Source organism: Mesoplodon densirostris, chromosome 15 (assembly GCF_025265405.1).
Source record: "Mesoplodon densirostris isolate mMesDen1 chromosome 15, mMesDen1 primary haplotype, whole genome shotgun sequence".
NCBI lineage: Eukaryota > Metazoa > Chordata > Mammalia > Artiodactyla > Ziphiidae > Mesoplodon > Mesoplodon densirostris.
Window position 1 is genome coordinate 18,394,218 of NC_082675.1, and position 18,092 is coordinate 18,412,309.

Consider the following 18,092-nt stretch of genomic DNA (forward strand, 5'->3'; position numbering starts at 1 on the left):
GCACTCTTGGTTTCCTGGGTGGTTGCTGTGCAGCCGGGCTCAGGAGCCATGAAGCAGAGGACCATGGAGGACTCCCTCCAGGCTGCTGGAGTTGTGGTCCACAAGTAATGGCCCCCGAATCCTCCCCTCACCGTGACCTGCGACCTGCCTCAGGAAGAAAGTGATGCTGGGTTTTCTGTTGTGGTTTAAGTGAAGAGCAGAAGTTCCCGCTAAGCTTTCAACTGTGTGTCGGGTGGTCCTTTCGGGCCTTTTGACGCCACCTTCTCCATAAGGTACATCAAATGTACTCAGCAATCTCATTCTTCAGTGATGCCTGGAAATTTAGGGAGCTCTGTTTGAAGAAGACAAAAGCCCTTTTAAAGTCTGCCTGGCAGCCCTAGGCAGAGGTGGGCCTTGCATGTGGTATTCCTGCATTTCACGGACTCGGCATTCCAGGCACAGGCCCTGGTGCCAAGGTTGGTGCTGGTCCTGCAGCTGGGAGGGCTGAGAGCTCAGCCCCCCACCGAGCAGGGGCTGCTTTTACTGACTGCATTTGTGAAGCACCTCCTGGGCCCTGAAGAGGGTGGTGGCGGACCCCAAGAGGAAGGAGCTGCTTGGTTAAGGCGGCTCAGAGGCCGGCACTTGCTGTGTCAATGGCCCTTAACGGCAGGTGGCACGTGGTACGCGCTGAGTTTCAGGGAAGTGGTGAGACTCGCCGCGGGTGGAGTGGAGCCCGTGGGGCGTGGAAGGGCCACTCCGCCTCCTCAGTCCTACTGTCGGTGTCTGGTTCCTACCTTCTGCTGGAGGAGGACTTCAGGTCACGCAAGGCCCAGCTGCTCGTGTGGGCCCTTGCCCTCCTGCCAGATCTCGCCTTCCAGAACCCGCTAGAACTTAGAGGCTGGGTGTCCACTGGTGCTCAGGATGGCATATCGAAATAGGTGGCTTTGGTTTCCACACCATGTTGGCATCTCTTCAGGTGAAAACTTACTTCAAAACACAACAGGTTAGGCTTCCCTGGTGGCGCAGTGGTTGGGAGTCCGCCTGCCGATGCAGGAGACGCGAGTTCGTGCCCCGGTCCGGGAAGATCCCAAATGCCACGGAGCGGCTGGGCCCGAGAGCCATGACCGCTAAGCCTGCGCGTCCGGAGCCTATGCTCCGCAACGGGAGAGGCCACAACAGTGAGAGGCCCGCGTATTGCAAAAAAAAAAAAAAGCACAACAGGTTGCTACCTGCCCGAAGCACCCCCAATGCCTGCCTCTCGCTGGATGACATGGGATGCTTCATACCCAGAGCGACTCCTCGGTGTGGACCACACACCTGCAGGGGTTCTGCTGACCCTGACGGTGGTCGTGAGCCCCTAGGAGAGTGGAGCGCTACTCAACGTGGGAACTTCCTACGCGAGGCTCCCGCCCCAGGTCACAGCAGGAAGGAGCGCGATGTTGCCGGCCTGAGTGAGTTCTCAGACATCCTGGCAGGATGGATGTTCCTGGGAATCGGCGTCTGAGTATAGCAAGGGGTAGGAAATAGGGTGGAACTCAGAAATAGACCATGAGATTCCTGCCCCAAAACACAGTACTGGTAGGCAGCAGGGCCCTCCCCGGAAGCCGGCAGTTAGGGTGTGGAGGAGCTGAGAACAGGAGGGAACTGCTTTTGTGTCCCGTCCTGACCTGTGGTGACTCCCTCGTCCTCCTCCAATCCAGCAATGACCTTGGCACGTCACTGTGAGGTTCTTATTACAGGGACCCGAAGACTTTGCATCTGTTGCCGTAAACGCGGCCCTGTGGCTCGCTTCACAGAGAAGCGCACACCTGGCTCCCCCTGGAAATTGGGTTCTCCGCTTCTGATCTGGTTATGAAGGTAGTGTTTTTATTCTGGTGGTTTTCTTTTGTGTGTGTGTGTGTGTAACACAAACCACAGTGAAACACTAGAGCAGCTACTGGGTGTTCCTGGACCAGCCCGAGCTTCCTCCTGGGCGGGCAAGCGGCCGGCACTCTGATTGCACAGCCAGCAGAGTGTAGACAGGGCTGAGCCGCACGGGGTCCCAGTCGTCCTGGTCCGTCTGTTCCAGGCTTGTCACTCAGGCGCCTTTTTATTAACACTGAATCCACTTTATTTTGTGCTTTCAGAAGCTGATTAATTCCCCCAAATGAACATAACCCCAGCTATTCACAGTCAAGGTGGAGGTTTCCCGCGGGACCGAATTTCCCGGCAGCTTGCAGAGCCAGACTGCTCTGGTGACCGGGGAGGCGTGGACCGTGCATCCCACCTGGTGAGGCTGGCCCAGAGTCCGGCCGAGGGAAGTCCAATATAGGGGCAGCTGAGAGCATGACCCTTGTGAGTCGTGGGAAACAGGCCCTCAGCTCTGGGTTCTGGTGCTTCCTGGTGCTGGTCCAGGGGCTCAGCTTTTGAGCTGACTTCAGAATTTCTCCAGTCGGGAAGGAACTGAGAATGGGGTTCCGGGAGGCCCCATTTTGTGATGTGCGCCCACCCTGAGTGGTGACAGGCCCGGTGTGCCGCCGTGGCAGCCTGGGCGCTTTAAGGCATCTCACGGAGCCGCCACGTGTCCGTGCAGGTGAACCCTCTGCCCTGGGGGCCCACCCCCTCCTTCCCCCCGGAAGCCTCCCGCAGCCTCGGGGTAACGCTGGAGGTCTCCCCACCACCGCCTGTCAAGCTGCCCTCAAAAAAGGTCGGTGCCCACGGTGGGCAGAGAGCACCGTCACCTAGGACACTCTGGAACTCAGATCACAAACATGGAACCAGCCTTGATCTGACAATCGGGCTAACAGAGCCAGTTCTCCATGGCTTCCCTCCTCACCCAAGCTTTCTGGATGAGCCCGGGCACCTTTTCCAGGTTCACCTGTGAACAGGTGGCCAGAGCTCTCGCTGCGGAGTCTGTGGAAGCCGGGGACGAGGCCCATCCCAGGAGGGTTCACGGGCAGCCTGTGAAACTTTCTCCCCATCATCTTAACTGTTAGATTCTCCAACAAGCCTGTTTATCGAGAAATTTAAAATAAATCTCTATTGAGTCTGCCCATCTCTAGGATCTTAAAGCGTTACCTTTTGACCTGTTATGCAAATGGAAAAACATTCCAAGTGTCTTTCCCTTCACTCCAATCGAACCAGCTAAAACTGGCAGGCACGTTATTCTCTGTTGACACCACTGCAGCCAGGAAGTTCAGTGCTGTGTGCCCGGCCCCCTCCTCTCTGCCACGTCCTCTGCTGTGCTGTGCTGTGGCCCCTGTAGCACATGGGGGACCCCGCAGAAGGGGCAGGGCTGCAGGGGCGATCAGAGGCGGCGGCGCCTGCTGCAGAAACGGAGCTCTGAGCTCTTCTGGGGTGTCTACACTCAGAAAGGAAATTCAAGGGCAACAGCCGAGTGCCGGGTCACTGGCACCGCCCCTGGGGTGTCGCTGCAGCTCCACACCCGCCCCCATAATGGCACCGACAGTGGGGAACAGGCCTCGGTTTACGGATGCTGTGTTCCAGGTTAAGAGATACGTGATGCAGTGTAAAAAGTGTATTGTATAGCTACGGGGGTTAGTTTAAATGTATTTTGTATATACGACTTTTATAAATCTGTTAAAATTTGCCTTAAATTACAAAAAAAAAAAAAAAAAAAGGCAGAGAGGGGAGGTGTTAGGGACTCGTTAGCCTGTAAGTAAGACTGAGATACAATTAAAGAATTGAAAGGAAACTTAAAGGAATCTTTTCTTTTCACAGAAAATATGTAAAACTTTTGCTGTATCCATCCCCCTCGCCATTCATATTGCCTTGGGTACCACCAGCAGCACAGGGCCAATATTTTGGGAGCCACTGATTTGGTCAACATGGGCATTCTTAGAACTTTCAGTTCTTGTTCCACTTTTTCTTAAATAACAACCTTGGCATTGGCTGGAGGGCATTTGTAGTGAGTAATTAACTTATAGTCCACAGCTAGTCAAATTTCAGCCCTTCTTTCAATTCTTTCTACCATTAATGCTGTAATTTCTACAGCATTAACAGTGCACAAAATTACACCGGTTGAGGCTATGTGTCCTGTTTTCTACAGTTCTCACTTTTCCTATTCACCTTTGAGCAGAGGTGCTAATTAGCAGGGGAGTGTCCTCAGAGGTCAACTGCAGGGAAGAGGAGGGGAAAGCTTTGATAATACAAAGCACGGGGCTCCAGCTCTGCCCCCCACATTCCTGAGAGCTGAATCAACTCACCAAGCCTTTATTAAACACCTGCTGTGTGCCCAGTACAAGTATGGAGCTGGCAGGATATTTTAAAAGGTGGGGAAACAGAATTGAGAGTATCTATCTTTGAGTGCATGTGATTCCGTTCGGCTGACACTACTTAAATACTAAGCAATTAATTAGAGACTAATTTTAGAATACTATAGAAATCACATTTGCGAGCATATGTTGTAACTCAAGGAAAGTAATCATTGGCTTCTGACTATGACTGAGCTCCCACATAACTGTACCACAGGATGAGAATATTCCGGCCCTACAGACTTGAGTATTCTGGTTCCAAGGACAGTCGGGAATTAGTTAACTGCGTCATTCTGATCTGAAATGCTCATCAAGTCTGCAGATTCCGCATTTGACTGGGCACACAGCAGGTGTTTAATAAATGCTTGGTGAGTTGATTTAGCTCTCAGGAATGCGGGGGCAAAGCTGGAGCCCAGTTCTGCATACAGTATTCCCCCTGCTATTCAAAAGTAGAGTGTTCCAATGAAAGCTTTCCTAAGCTGAAATGGCATAAAGAGAAGTAATTACCTGAGGACATGTCTTGCTAATAAAAGAAACAAAATAAATGGAGGTAAAGCACAGATGCTCATAGACACAGTTCGAAGCTAATGGCAGCTTGAATCTGAAAAAGAATGTATATATAGGTATAACTGAATCACTTTTCTGTACAGCTGAAATTAACACAACATTGTAAATCAGTTATACTTCAATAAAATAAATTGAAAAAAAAAAAAAGCTAATGGCAGCTTGATGCTGAGGTACCGAGTGTAGTTCCCGGGAAAGGCGCTTGGTGGCGCTACTCTCGCTGTTTGGGGCAAGTGTGCCTCTATAAAATAAGCGCTGGATGCTATTTTCGCTTTTCCCTTTTTTCGTAAAAGTGAAAATCCTCTTCGGATTTCTTCTGGCGAGCAAAACCAGGTACTCATGTAGGTCTTTCATGAAAGTGAAGTGCAGTAAAGTAAACTTTTGAAAAACTAGGGGCTACCTGTATTATTAAATATATCTCCCTCCCCCTCCCTATTCAACTCAACCCAGAAGCCCTGACATCTGTTGGCATCTGTCAAAATGACTGTTTTCTACCAAATTTTGCTTCCCCCATTTTTTTCCCCTCCTTTTGCCAGTTGACTGAACAGCCTTGGAGGTAGCTTTATCTGTGATAGAATTCAGTTCTTGATCTTTCAAAGGACACAGGATCACTTCCCTTTATTGCATCATTTTGCTATGTACCCGCCATCTTCCTGCTCAAGCAGTCCAGGAAAGCCCCGCAAAGGCCCAGTGTGGCCTGAGCCCAAAGCCTAGTCTCTGCTGCTAAAGCTGCAAGTCCTTCCAGAGGGGTTAGGGAATGGGGACCTGCATTTCTCCCATCATTTCCTTACCTTTCTTGCTTCCTTCCTGGCAGGTTTTCCAATGCATTCTCTTACTATGGATTAGTCCTGCTCACCACTGAGCTCTTCCAGGCAGGAGATGTCTGCAGCAGTGAGTATCAACAGCCCTTTAGCAGTGAACCCTGTCCCCTCCCGCCCCTCCCCACTTCCAACACACGAGGTCATACACACACACCCCAGCCCAGCTTCTGCCCTCACAGGGCCTGGCCTTGCACAAACTCCAGGGAGAAAGTTTCTGCAAAATCTGAGCACGAAACAGCTGGGTTGTGGTTTCCAAGACGCTCTGTAGAAACCTGGACCTTCTTGTCATGGTAGACCTGACATTAGAGCAGAATCACATCTTATGTCCCCTAAAGAGGTCCATGAGGTACAGCCCTGAGTTTTATGGCTGTGACCCTGTGTAGCCATCCTCTGCATGTGCATCAAGTCTGAGAATCAGGTTGGAGCTCGATCCTGGCCACACAACAGAATCACCTGGGGAAGCTTTTCAACAAAGGCAGTGCCATTTAAACAATGCCCAGGCCAATTTAATCAGCGGCTTTGGGGGTAGGGCCCAGGCATGAGTGGGTTTGAAAAGCTCCCTAGGTGATTCTGTTGTAGAGCTGGAGGTGGGAAGCACTGGACAAAAGGAATGAATAAAGAGCAAAGTCTATATACAGATGTCTGGACTTCAAACCAATCTGTCTTTAAGGGAATATTAGATTCCTAGCATTGAACCCGGGATGGGGGATAAAGGGATCAAGTTCTTGCCTGTTTGCAGGATTTGTCCAATTATCTTTTTCATATGAAGCCTCTGTAATGTGAGTTAATAGTTTTGTTTATTGGTATAAGGATTTAATAATACAGCGGAATCACATCTCGCTGGGAGGTGTGGGAGAGCCTTAACCGCCCTGAGAAGCAATTCAATTATAAATTCGGGGTTTGGTATTGATTGAGCCTAAATCCTTTGCCTCTGTGGCCGAACACAAGTTCGTGTGCCTGACACACAGTGAGGCCAAACAAACTGAAACTGTCGTAGTTTGGAGCAGAGAAAGGTTTATGGCAGGGCTGAGCAAGGAGGATGGGTGACTTGTGCTCAAAAACCCTGAACTCCCCGATGGTTTGGTGGGGAGAGAAGTTTTTAGAGGCAGAATTTGGTGGGGGGGACGGCCGCAGGGTATGTGACTTTCTTCTGATTGGTTGGTGGTGAGGAAACAGGGTGATGTTCCAGGAATCTTGTGCTCAGCCTGAAGTTACCATCCTCAACCTGGGTGAGGGCCTTAGTTCCTGCAGAAGAACTCAAAGATACTGTTATGTATATTCCTTGAGGAGGAACCAGGACTCTGCCCAAAGGCTGCACTATTGTTTCTTGACAGCTCTGCCCCTTTCTCTGCATCCCCTCCCTTCCCTGATTAGCAACTGTTTGAACCTGCCCTTTGGAACTCAGGGAAGGTCTAGGAGGCTTGAATGAAGCCTATTTCCTACAAGGGAGAAACGGGGGACATGGAAAGGATTCGTACCCAGGATTTGCCCCACAGCCTCCTGCTTGGTTTCACCGTAACAGTGGACCTGCTTAAGCAAAGCAGGGGATCCATTGGGATGTTATAGAGGAAGGGTTGGCAGAGTTTTTCTATAAACAGCCAGATAGTAAATATTTTAGGCTCTGTGGGCCAAACGGCTCTGCCATTGTAGCAGAAAAGCAGCGATGGATACTATGTAAACAAGCAAGCCTTGCTTGTGTTCCAAGAAAACCTTTTTTTTAAAATTTTGGCCACGCAGCACGGCTTGTGGGATCTTAGTTCCCCTGCCAGGGATCGAACCCCGGCCCTCGGCAGTGAGAGCGCGGAGTCCTAACCACTGGACCGCCAGGGACTTCCCACCCACCGAGGAAGTCTTTTTTACAACCACAAATTTGAATTTCGTATCATTTTTATGTCATGAAATGTTATTCTTCTTTTGATTTTAAAAATCATTAAAAAAATGTAAAAACCATTCTTAGCCTGCTGGCCAGGCAGAAACAGGCAGGGGACCAGATTTGACCTGCAGGCGGTCGTTTGCCACCCCGTGTTAAAAGCTCACTCTTACACCTGGGTGGGAAAGTGATAGGGAAGGAGCAGTGGATTGTGTTATGAGAGGAACCCTGAACTTAGGGCACCCAGATCTTTTATACCAGATGATAAGCCTGCCAGCTCTTTGTTCTGCAGAAAGATGCTCTATCTTTGAAGGCCATAAGTAAACCTGCCCTTTGCACCAAAGGGAGATCCTCTCTATCCTTCAAGGCTGTTTGCTAAACTAAAATCCTTGAAAAGATAGTCCAGAACAAAGGCAGTCAGTGCCTCTGCTTATAAAACAGGCAGAGACCATGAGAGACCCATGGGGAATTGTCTGCTAACACCAGTAAGAGGTTACAGTTGGTTCAAAGGAGAATTCAAAACACACATGTATATAGGCAATCAGAAAAGCTGAAATGGATTTACACTTAGAGGCAAAAATTGGCAGTGTGCATAAGGCAATAATCAATTGCATCACCACCATACACCACTTGCATTTTTATGGACAGGAATCATTTGCACTGGTGTTCTATAATGTGAAGTTGTAAAAGAGCTTAAAGATCATGAAAGCTGAGATAACCTATAAGGGTTCACAAGACAGGACATTTTGCCCATTTCAAAGTCTTTGTTTCCTAACAAATGATATGGGGGGAAAAAGATACAGCAAGGTAAGGGAGGTCAGGAGTGCGGAGCAGAGTAAGGGGCCGTGGGCAAGTCAGAGTTTGAAGTGGGGCGGTCAGGCTGGCTTCAGTGGGAAGGTGAGATTTAAAGAAAGACTCGAAAGCGGTGAGGAAATTAGTCACGGGGATATGTAAGGTGCAATGGAGGACGAGAGCAGCCAGTGCAAAGGTCCTGAGGCAGGAATGTGCCTTGTGTGTTGAAGGGACAGCAAGGAGACCAGTGTGGCTGGAGTAGTATGAGCAGAGCGAGGGAGAGAGAAGGTGGGATCAAGGAAGTAACGGGGGCCAGATAATATAGGTGGGGGTCGTTGGGGCCACCCTAGAGTCTGTCTGCCACAAAAGCACCTAGTATGTGCCATTTCTGGGCTAAGCACATTCATATGCACAACCTGCTTTCAGTGTCTCAACCACCTTGCCCCAGGGTTTATTAGCCCCAGGATTATGAGGAACCTGGGGCTTAAAGAGACGAAGCTCCAACTCTGCTGGTTGGGATTCACACCTGAGTCTGTCTGAGTCCTGAGCCCATGCTCCTTCCCTGGCATCCCAACCAAATCATATCCAGGGAAGGAGGTGTGGAGAGCAGGAGGCTGCGACCCAAGACTGCACATGCCTCTTGCTCTTTTTCTCTCTCTCCACCTCCCAGTCTCCAGCCGGAAGAAGACGGTAGAGGCAAAATGCAGCCTGGCCTGTGAGTACCTGAGTGAGGAGGATTACATGGACCTGCTGTGGACCACCCTGTCTGAGTTCCCAGGTGAGGGACCTGTGCCACGTGGGCTGGGGCAGGGCATCCTGGGAATGTGGCTTTACCTGGTGCCGCCTGGAAGCAAATCCCATTTCTAAGGGAAGCTAGGGATTTGTTTTCAACCCTTAGCTACAAGTTGGCAAGAACTGTGAAGAGGCTGACATTTTACTCTATTTGAAGGCTAACAAGTTAAGCTGCCCAGCCTCACACACACGCGGGCAGAAGACACAAGACCCCTGGGTCAGAGGCAAAAGACTATTACTCACGGCACAGCAGGCAGCCTGAGTAGTATGTTAGTGCTGGCTTCTCTTGCCCCCAAGTCCCATGGGGATGATGAGGACGGGTCCAGGCAAATCTTACACGTGCAATGGATTTGCAGCACAGCTCGGGCATTTCACACTTCGGGAACCCAAATCTTTTATAATGGGCTGCCGGAAACCTGCTCAGCCTTTGCCTTGGAGAGAGACATCATCTTTATTACATTGGGCAGTAAACAGATCTTCCCCTTGCTCTAGAAGGAGGCAGTATCTCTGTCTTCCAAGGCTGTTGGCTACACAAACAACCTTGAAATGCTAGCCTGCAACCAAAGGGCAGCTAGTGCCTCTGCTCACAAGCTGTGCAGAAATACAAGAGACCCGTGGGGAACTGTTCCCCAACACCAGTCACACTGGAAAAGATCGGTGGGGTGTTAAAAATCCAAACCTGCACATAAAGCAAAGGTGATCTATCTTTTTCCTTTAAAAAAATAGTATTATTACAACAGTAATAATATCTGGTATTTACTGATTGCTTACTGTATATATATCAGGCACTGTGCTAAATATTTTACAGATATGGTCTCATTTAATCTTGTGAAGTAGTATCATTCCCATTTTACATCTGAAGAAACTGAGGATTGGAGAGGTGTAGCAAAAATGGTTCCTGCCAATTGCAGCTGCCAATTTCTGCATCTCTGTGCCTGAGGGCTATTTCAGGAGGAATTGAAAGCCTCAGTGTCTAAAAGCAAGAAAGGTGGCTGCAGGTGCCAGGGAGTTAACACCTGGGAACAGCCTTCAACCAGTGTATAAATACTCCAATTTCCTCGCCTATCAGGTAGAATTCTAAGATGCACATCCCACACTGACTCCCAGAGCCCTCCAGTGGAATCCAGCAGCAATTTCCCATGGTGGTAACTTGCTTGATATGCACCCTTATTAGTTGCGTCCCTTCCCCGTTTCACTTCTCCACTCTCCTACTGGTGCTTCCTTGGATGACCTCCCAAGTAAACACCTTGCACTCGGACCCTTGTCCTGGGGTCTGCTTCTGGGAAAACCCAACTAAGACACTGAGTGTCCTACAGCTGGCAGAGCTAAGACCTGTGTTCCCACCCCAGAGCCCAGAGTCCACTCCTATACTACATTGTCTATCTTTCCCATATAGCTTAGCAGGTAACATTAAAGCCTCTGGAGTTAAACCCAGCATTGCCAGCTGCCATTTTCGGGACTTCAGGCATTTACCATCTCTATGATTTTACCTTTCTGAAACTCAGATTCTTCTTCCCTATTATTACATGTATTGTTTTGTTGTTTTGTTCACTGACACATCCCAAGCTCCTAGAACAGCTCCTGACACACAGTAGGTACTTAATGTATTGACTGAATAAAAGTGGGAAATGGGCTATTAGCATGCTTTGTAGAGGGTTTTTTTTAAACTAAAGTCTAATTGATTTACAATATTGTGTTAGTTTCAAGTATACAGCAAAGTGATTTGGTTATTCATATATATATATGTGTGTATGTCTATATTCTTTTCTTTATTCTCTTCCATTATAGTTTAGAGGTTTGTTTTGATGATTGAGCAAGATAATAGATGTAAAAGTGCTTGGCCCAGATTTTATTATTATATTATTAGTATTATCAAGCAATATGCTATACCACCTCTACTGAGGTAGAGAATGTTATTTTTATTTAGTCCTACTTCTCCAATGAAGAAATTGATGTTCAGGGAATTCCCTGGTGGTCCAGTGGTTAGGACTCCATGCTTCCACTGCAGGGGGCATGGGTTTGATTCCTGGTTGGGGAACTAAGATCCCACATCCTGCTGGGCATGGCCAAAAAAAAAAAAAAAAAGGAACATTGAGGTTCAGAGAAGGCAAGGGACTAACCTAAGACCACATGACAAGTTAGAGGCAAGATGAGGCCTTAGAACCTACGTGTTTCTGACCCCCAGCCCAGGTGTCTGCTGCCTGGTTTCAGTGAATGCCACTATTCAGGCTCCCCTTGGTGCCTGTATTAGTTATCCATTGCTGTGTAACAAATTATTCCAAAATTTAGTGGCTTAACACAACACATTTATTACAGTTTCTGTGGGTCAGGAGCCTGGGCTTCCCTGTGTCCTCTGCTTCAGTGTATCTCACAAGGCTGCAATGGAGGTGTTGGCCCAGGGTCTGTGGTCTCATCTGAAAGCTCAGCTGAGGCAGGGTCTGCTTCATGCTCACTCCCCCAGTTGTTCCCCACTGCCTGTTGGCCAGGGACCACCTTCAGTTTCTTGCCAGGTGGCCTTCTCCATCAAGGCAAGTTCATGAGAAGAGCCAGGGAGAGGGCAAATGCCAGCAAGACAGACGTCAGTCTTGCATAAGCTTATCTCAGAAGTGACCTCCCTAGTGACATATGGATATATGTCTTTAAGACTGGCATAAATTGATTTTAAAAAGCTATAATCCTGGGCTTCCCTGGTGGCGCAGTGGTTGAGAGTCCGCCTGCTGATGCAGGGGACACGGGTTCGTGCCCTGGTCTGGGAAGATCCCACATGCCGCGGAGCGGCTGGGCCCGTGAGCCATGGCCGCTGAGCCTGCGCATCCGGAGCCTGTGCTCCGCAACGGGAGAGGCCACAACAGTGAGAGGCCCGCGTACCACAAAAAAAAAAAAAAAAAAAAAAAAAAGCTATAATCCTAATCACTGACTAAGATTCATGGATATACTTTGCAGTAGACATATAACTCAATGCATTTTTTTCTTTTTTAAATTTATTTATTTATTTTTTTGGCTTTGTTGGGTCTTTGTTGCTGCACGTGGGCTTTCTCTAGTTGTGGTGAGCGGGGGCTACTCTTTGTTGCGGTGTGCGTGCTTCTCGTTGTGGTGGCTTCTCTTGTTGTGAAGCATGGGCTCTAGGCACGTGGGCTTCAGTAGTTGCAGCGCACAGGCTCAGTAGTTGTGGCCAACAGGCTCTAGAGCACAGGCTTAGTAGTTGTGGCGCATGGGCTTAGTTGCTCCGCAGCATGTGGGATCTTCCCGGACCAGGGCTCGAACCCGTGTCCCCTGCATTGGTGGGCTTAACCACTGCACCACCAGGGAAGTCCCTCAAGGCATTTTAAGCAGTTTGTCAGCATCTAGTTACATTAATGACATTTATGGAAAGTATAATTTTAAGTGATTGCTTTTACACTGTTGTCTTTTTGTCATAAATATTGATATAAAACCTTTTTTTTTTTTGGCCATGCCATGTGGCTTATGGGATCTTTGTTCACCAACCAGGGATCGAACCCGGGCCCTCAGCAGTGAAAGCACAGAATTCTAACCACTGGACTGCCAGGCAATTCCCGATATAAAATTTTTTGACTCAAAAAAAAAAAAATAGAAGTGACATCCCATCACTTCTGCCATATTCTAGTCATTAGAAGTGAGTCATGAGGTCCAGCCCACTCTCAAGAGGAGGGGATTACACAGGATGTGGTACCAGGAGGTGGGGTTATTGGGGCTCACGTCAGATTCTGCCTCCCATGGCTCCCCTGCTCCCTTGCAGGTGTCCTTGTGACTCTCTGGATTATCGACCGCCTGGGCCGCAAGAAGACCATGGCCCTGTGCTTCGTCATCTTCTCCCTCTGCAGCCTCCTGCTGTTTATCTGTGTTGGAAGGTGGGTCGTGAACTCACCTCTCTGGCCAGCAGGCTTACTTCTCAGCTTGTGGTCAGATCTTTGTGTCTGCAGGCTGTGGATTACACCCCCTGGGGTACCTGAAGGATCCCCCCCAGCCCCTCACTAAGCCTGAGGCTCTTGGCTGCTTCATAACTGGACAACAGATCGGGCTCAAAGTTGGGGCCTCTAATGGGAGTGGGGGTAGGAGGGCACTTTGGTCCCAATTTTGCTCTGACACCATTACATGTAGACTTTTGACATCATGTCCCAGTAAGATCATGCATATAGCTGTTTAATTCATATATGGGTTAAAAGTGTTCATTTGTTCCATGGCAATATTTCAAGGTCTTGTTTTATAATCCCCTTCTGGCATTTCTCCATTTTTTCCATCTATCAAGAGCCTCAAAATATGGAACTGGCCTGTGTTGATCTCCAAGAGGCCCCAGACCGAACCACAGATGAGAGATCTGTGATAGGTCTGGAGATGTAGCTTAGATCTGGAAATGTTGATATTCAAAGACATTATGGGTACAATGGAACAGAGGGCTGGGGATCAGGATTATCCTCATAATACTGAAGAGAGGTTTCCTTTCCCTGGTTCAGCTGGTTCCTGGCTCAATTCCTGCCCCCACTAGGTCCTATCTGGACTTTGGATTATTTACATCACTTCACCCCAGCCATGCCCTACCCTGGGCACCACCATCTCAGCCTGGAACTTTGGAGAATGATGAACTTATAAAAGCAGGTCTTCCGAGAGACCACGGGGATGTGTGTATCTGCATGCCTGACTGATGGTGTGTTGGGTGAGGTGGGCTTTGCCAGTTTCTAGGGTGTAAGTTCTACCTGGGCAGATAAAACTTTGCTGAAAGAAACTGTCAGAAAAAATACTTGCGCATCTGCTTTTTTTCTTTCTTCCTAGAAATATGCTCACTCTGTTACTCTTCATTGCAAGAGCGTTTATTTCTGGAGGCTTCCAAGCAGCCTATGTTTACACACCTGAGGTAGGAGGGATGCCTGGGAGCAGCCGGGGTGGGGAGGGGGCGGGTGTTTTCTCCAGAAAACACCTGAGTGAAATTTGTCCTTGAGTCTGAGTGGCGGCTGTGAAGGCCTTCATTATTTCAGGCTTTCGTTCAGTCATTGTTTTCTGCTTATAAAAGCTTATGGTCAGTGTACAAGTTGCAAATGTTACAGAACTGTATAAAACCCCCAAACTAAAGGGCCCCACATTCTGCCTTCCTAGAGACCACCTTCTTGAATGGTTCAGTGTATATTCTTCCACATTTTTTCCTAATTTATGTTAGTGCATGTATCAAATTGGGTAACTGAGCAACTGAGATGAGTTTAATAAAGGACAGATTACAGTGGTGTAGGATGGGGCTTAGGGAAACCAAAAAGTGATGGAGCAGCACCCAGAGCTCACAATGAGGTGGAGGTGGCTGGGGACACAGCTACCACCTAAGGCCTGTTGGGTGAGGAGACGGGGTGTTACAGGGTCCCAGGAGGGAGCTGTGCAGAGAAAAGCTGTGACCTTTAGTTGAGGGACACATGTGCCCTTAGGCAACCTAGACCGGAAGGAACAAGAGAATAAATACCCTGGCCTCTCTCTCCCACCTCCCGCCCATCTCCCACTGGGGCTTCCCACTGGCTGAACCCAACTGGAAGGCAGAGAGCCTAGGAGCCCTTGGTGGTCCACAGTGGCCAGCCCCCAGGGCAGAGAATGAGGTGGGGAGGGGTAGAGAGAAGTTCTGGAGGGGAAGATGGAAGACAAGGAACACAAGACATATGGACCTGCTTTGTTCTTTTTAATAGCTGTCATACTATACTGTCCTGTACTGTACTATATGGTAATCTATATACTATATTATTATGTACAATCCTTTACTATACTATATAATATATATGCTATATATCAATATTATATACTATACTTTGTTATAGAATATATATACTTTATATTATATAATATACTTTATTATACTATATCATATATATTACATACTATACTATATTATATAGTATAGTATGGGCAAATCATAATTTTGTAACAATTCTCCTACCAATGGATATTTGAATCATTTTCCAACTTTTCACTATTATAGTGTGGAGGTAAACAGCTTTACCTATCCTTGTGCACATGTGTGGTTTCTTTAGAATAAATAAGATGTGGAATTTCTGAGTTAAAGCCTATAATAAACATTACAAACATTGAGAAAGATTGAAAAAAAAAAATCAACCTCTAAAATGTTGCCTGAACTTACACTCCATGGGACAGCGTCTCAGAGTGTCCATTTTCCCACACTCAGGGATTATGGGTTACTTGTTTTGTATTTATTTTATCTCACCTTATTTTAGATAGGTTCAAAGGGAGGCAGGGGATAGTATGTACCAGGTGCTGTGCCAGGGGAAGAAGCCATCTAGATTGTCCCTCAGGTCTACACAGCACTCCAGAGCCCTCACTTTGAGTCATCATCTTGAGCCCTGCTCCCTCCACCCCACCTTCCAGGCCCAGCTCCAATGCTGCCTCCTCCAGGAAGCCCTCCAGGATCCACCCCCAACTTCATTTTGCCCTCAGTGTCTGTGCGCCTCTCTGGTATTTTTAGTCATGCCACCTTGCCTGTCCCCCAGGGAGACTCCTACTAAGGCTCCCTATGGGCAGGGCCTGGGTCTCCTACTCTGTGACTCTCATCTGGCCTAGTGTCCCCTCAACAAAGGCTTGTGGATTGATTGCTGGAGCCTCCCAGAAGAGTACCAGGGGAAGGCTGCCTGCCCTGCAGGGACTGGGAGGCCCAAGGTCTACAGGGGCAAATACCAGGGCTCAGCAAACTACGACCCCACGGGCCATATCCAACCTGCTGCCTGTGTCTGGATAGCCCAAGAGCTAAGAATGGTTTTTATGTTTTTAAACGGTTGAAAGCAAAATCAAAAGGCTATTTCTTGACATGTGAAAATTATATGAAATTTAAATGTCAGTGTTCATTAATAAAGCTTTACTGGAACACGCCACAGCCCTTCACGTGCTGTTGTCTACAACTCCTTTTGTGTTACAGGGGCAGGGCTGAGTAGTTGCCCGTCCACAGAGCCCAAATTATTTACTCTAGCCCTTTAAGACAAAGTTTGCTGACTCCTTGCTTAAACTAATCCAGCTGGCTATTCCTAACAATGAAGACTTGGTTCAATAAATGATGATTGATCCTAATGATAGAATCCTGTGCAGCCAATAAAAATTATGCTACTGGAGAAGACCAAATATGGACATGGGAAATGTCTGCAGTCTTTTTCTAAGAGGAAAAATTCTTCAAAGCAGCATATACAGAAATATCTAGTGGATGACATTATACCACCTCTAGGATTTGGCTTAGTGTAATTTAGGAGAGGAAGGAAGTGAGAGAGTATGATTGAAACTAACACAGGTCCTCTAGGCTTGGTCCTAGAGGGTTGATTACACCATTCTACTTTAGTCTGTGCTTGAAATTCTCCATGATAGAAAGGAAAAAAAAAAAAGGAATTTAGTATTTATTCATTTGGATATTACCACCCAGGGCAGGGAGGACCCCCTTCCTAGGTTCCCACCCCCAGCTTGGCCTCTTGCCCTCCTCATCGGTTGAGTTTCCTGAGACTCCCCACCCTGCCCTCTCACCCCTTCTTGGTATCGCTAACCCCTGAGGGACTGACCCTAATTCAGGCCCACCTGCCCCCGGGGGCAGGGTGTGGGGTGGCGGGATTCCCATCATTCTCGAGCCAGAGAGGAGGGAGGGGCCTGCATTTTCTCAGTGCGGCCATTTTGGCGGCTATGTTTCAGGTCTACCCCACGGCGACCCGAGCTCTGGGCCTGGGCACCTGCAGCGGCATGGCAAGGGTGGGCGCGCTCATCACTCCGTTCATTGCTCAGGTAGGTGTCACCCCAAATACAGAGGGGGTGGGTGTGACAAAAGCCATTGCGTGGCAGGCTGTTACTGTACCCTGAGCCAATGCACTGCCCTTGGTGTGCGTTACCTGATCTCATCCTAGCAGCCCATCCTACGAAGAAGAAGTATTGCTTGCAGATGAGAAAACTGAGGCTCAGAAGGGTCAAGGGACTTGTCCAAGGTCGCACAGCTGTGAAGTAGAGGAGCTGGGAATCAAACTCGGGTCTTTCCAGTGACTTGGCCGAAAACAACTTGGACGAGAATAAACAGGCCACCATGCCTTAGTGGGAAGCAGATGTCCCAGTCCCTGGTTTCTGAGTTGGATGATTTGGTGTCGTTGCAGAATTTTGCAGCTCTTTGTGTCTTGAAGCATTTCTCTCCTTTTGCGGGGAGCTTGTTTGGGAATCCTTTTGCTTTTTTAATATCCAATTCATTTTTTCCTGTTTTTATCGCTTTTTAAAGATTGAGGTAAAAGTCACCTAACATAAAATTAACTATTTTAATTCAGGGAATTCCCTGGTGGTGAATGATTCGGGGCATTCCTTGGCTGTCCAGTGGTTAGGACTCCGTGCTTCCAATGCTGAGGCCCAGGTTCAAACGCTGCTCGGGGAACTAAGATCCCGCAAGCTGCGCAGCGCAGCCAAATAAATAAATAAAATTTTTAAAAAACGAAGGGAACAATTCAGTGGCATGTAGCACATTCACAATGATGGGCAACCACCATCTCTATCTAGTTTCAAAACATTTTCCTCTCCCCAAAATAAACCTCCATATCCATTAAGCAGTCACTCCCCAGCTCCCCCTCCTCCAGCCCCTGGGAACCACTGGTCTGCATTCTGTCTGGATGAATTTTACCTCTTCTGGATATTTCGTGTAAATAGAATTCCAACACGTGTTTTAGCCAAGTCATTCTGTCCCGGTTCCGTTGTGTTTGGCCATTGTACATCACTATGAACTAGCACTGGTTGACAGCTTGCCATGTGCCTGCATGGTGTCAAGTGAGGCATCTTCTCATTGGGAGATGGCTACTGCTCTTCTGCCCGTTCGGCAGATGAGGAAACGAGGTTTAGCTCTGCTGCGTGATGTGCCCTGGGACGTAAAGCTAGGAAGTCAGCAGACATGCTTCTGTGGGAGAGAATAAATACACTCTTGAGCCTGATGGGGTCTGGCTTCAAATCTCAGCCCCATCCTTAGTCTTTGTATGAACTTGGGTATGCTGCTTAATCCTCTTTGAGCCTCAGTTTTTC

General features: G+C 48.2%; 1 protein-coding gene across 4 annotated transcripts in view; it reads left to right on the plus strand.

Moving 5' to 3' along the window:
* SVOP (SV2 related protein) overlaps nt 1-18,092 on the plus strand; it is an 85,875-nt gene that overhangs the window by 65,293 nt on the left and 2,490 nt on the right. For 2 of the 4 annotated variants that reach the window (XR_009534563.1, XM_060119699.1), the window contains exons 11-15: nt 5,611-5,687; nt 8,950-9,057; nt 12,829-12,940; nt 13,860-13,941; nt 16,740-16,829. Coding sequence is in view for 3 of the 4 variants with exons in the window: in XM_060119699.1 (XP_059975682.1) it covers nt 5,611-5,687; nt 8,950-9,057; nt 12,829-12,940; nt 13,860-13,941; nt 16,740-16,829 (469 nt within the window). In the remaining variant the exon portion in view is untranslated. Of the gene's footprint in view, nt 1-5,610; nt 5,688-8,949; nt 9,058-12,828; nt 12,941-13,859; nt 13,942-16,739; nt 16,830-16,948; nt 17,235-18,092 lie in introns of those variants that run through there. The other 2 variants (XM_060119700.1, XM_060119701.1) reach the window with 2 other exon arrangements.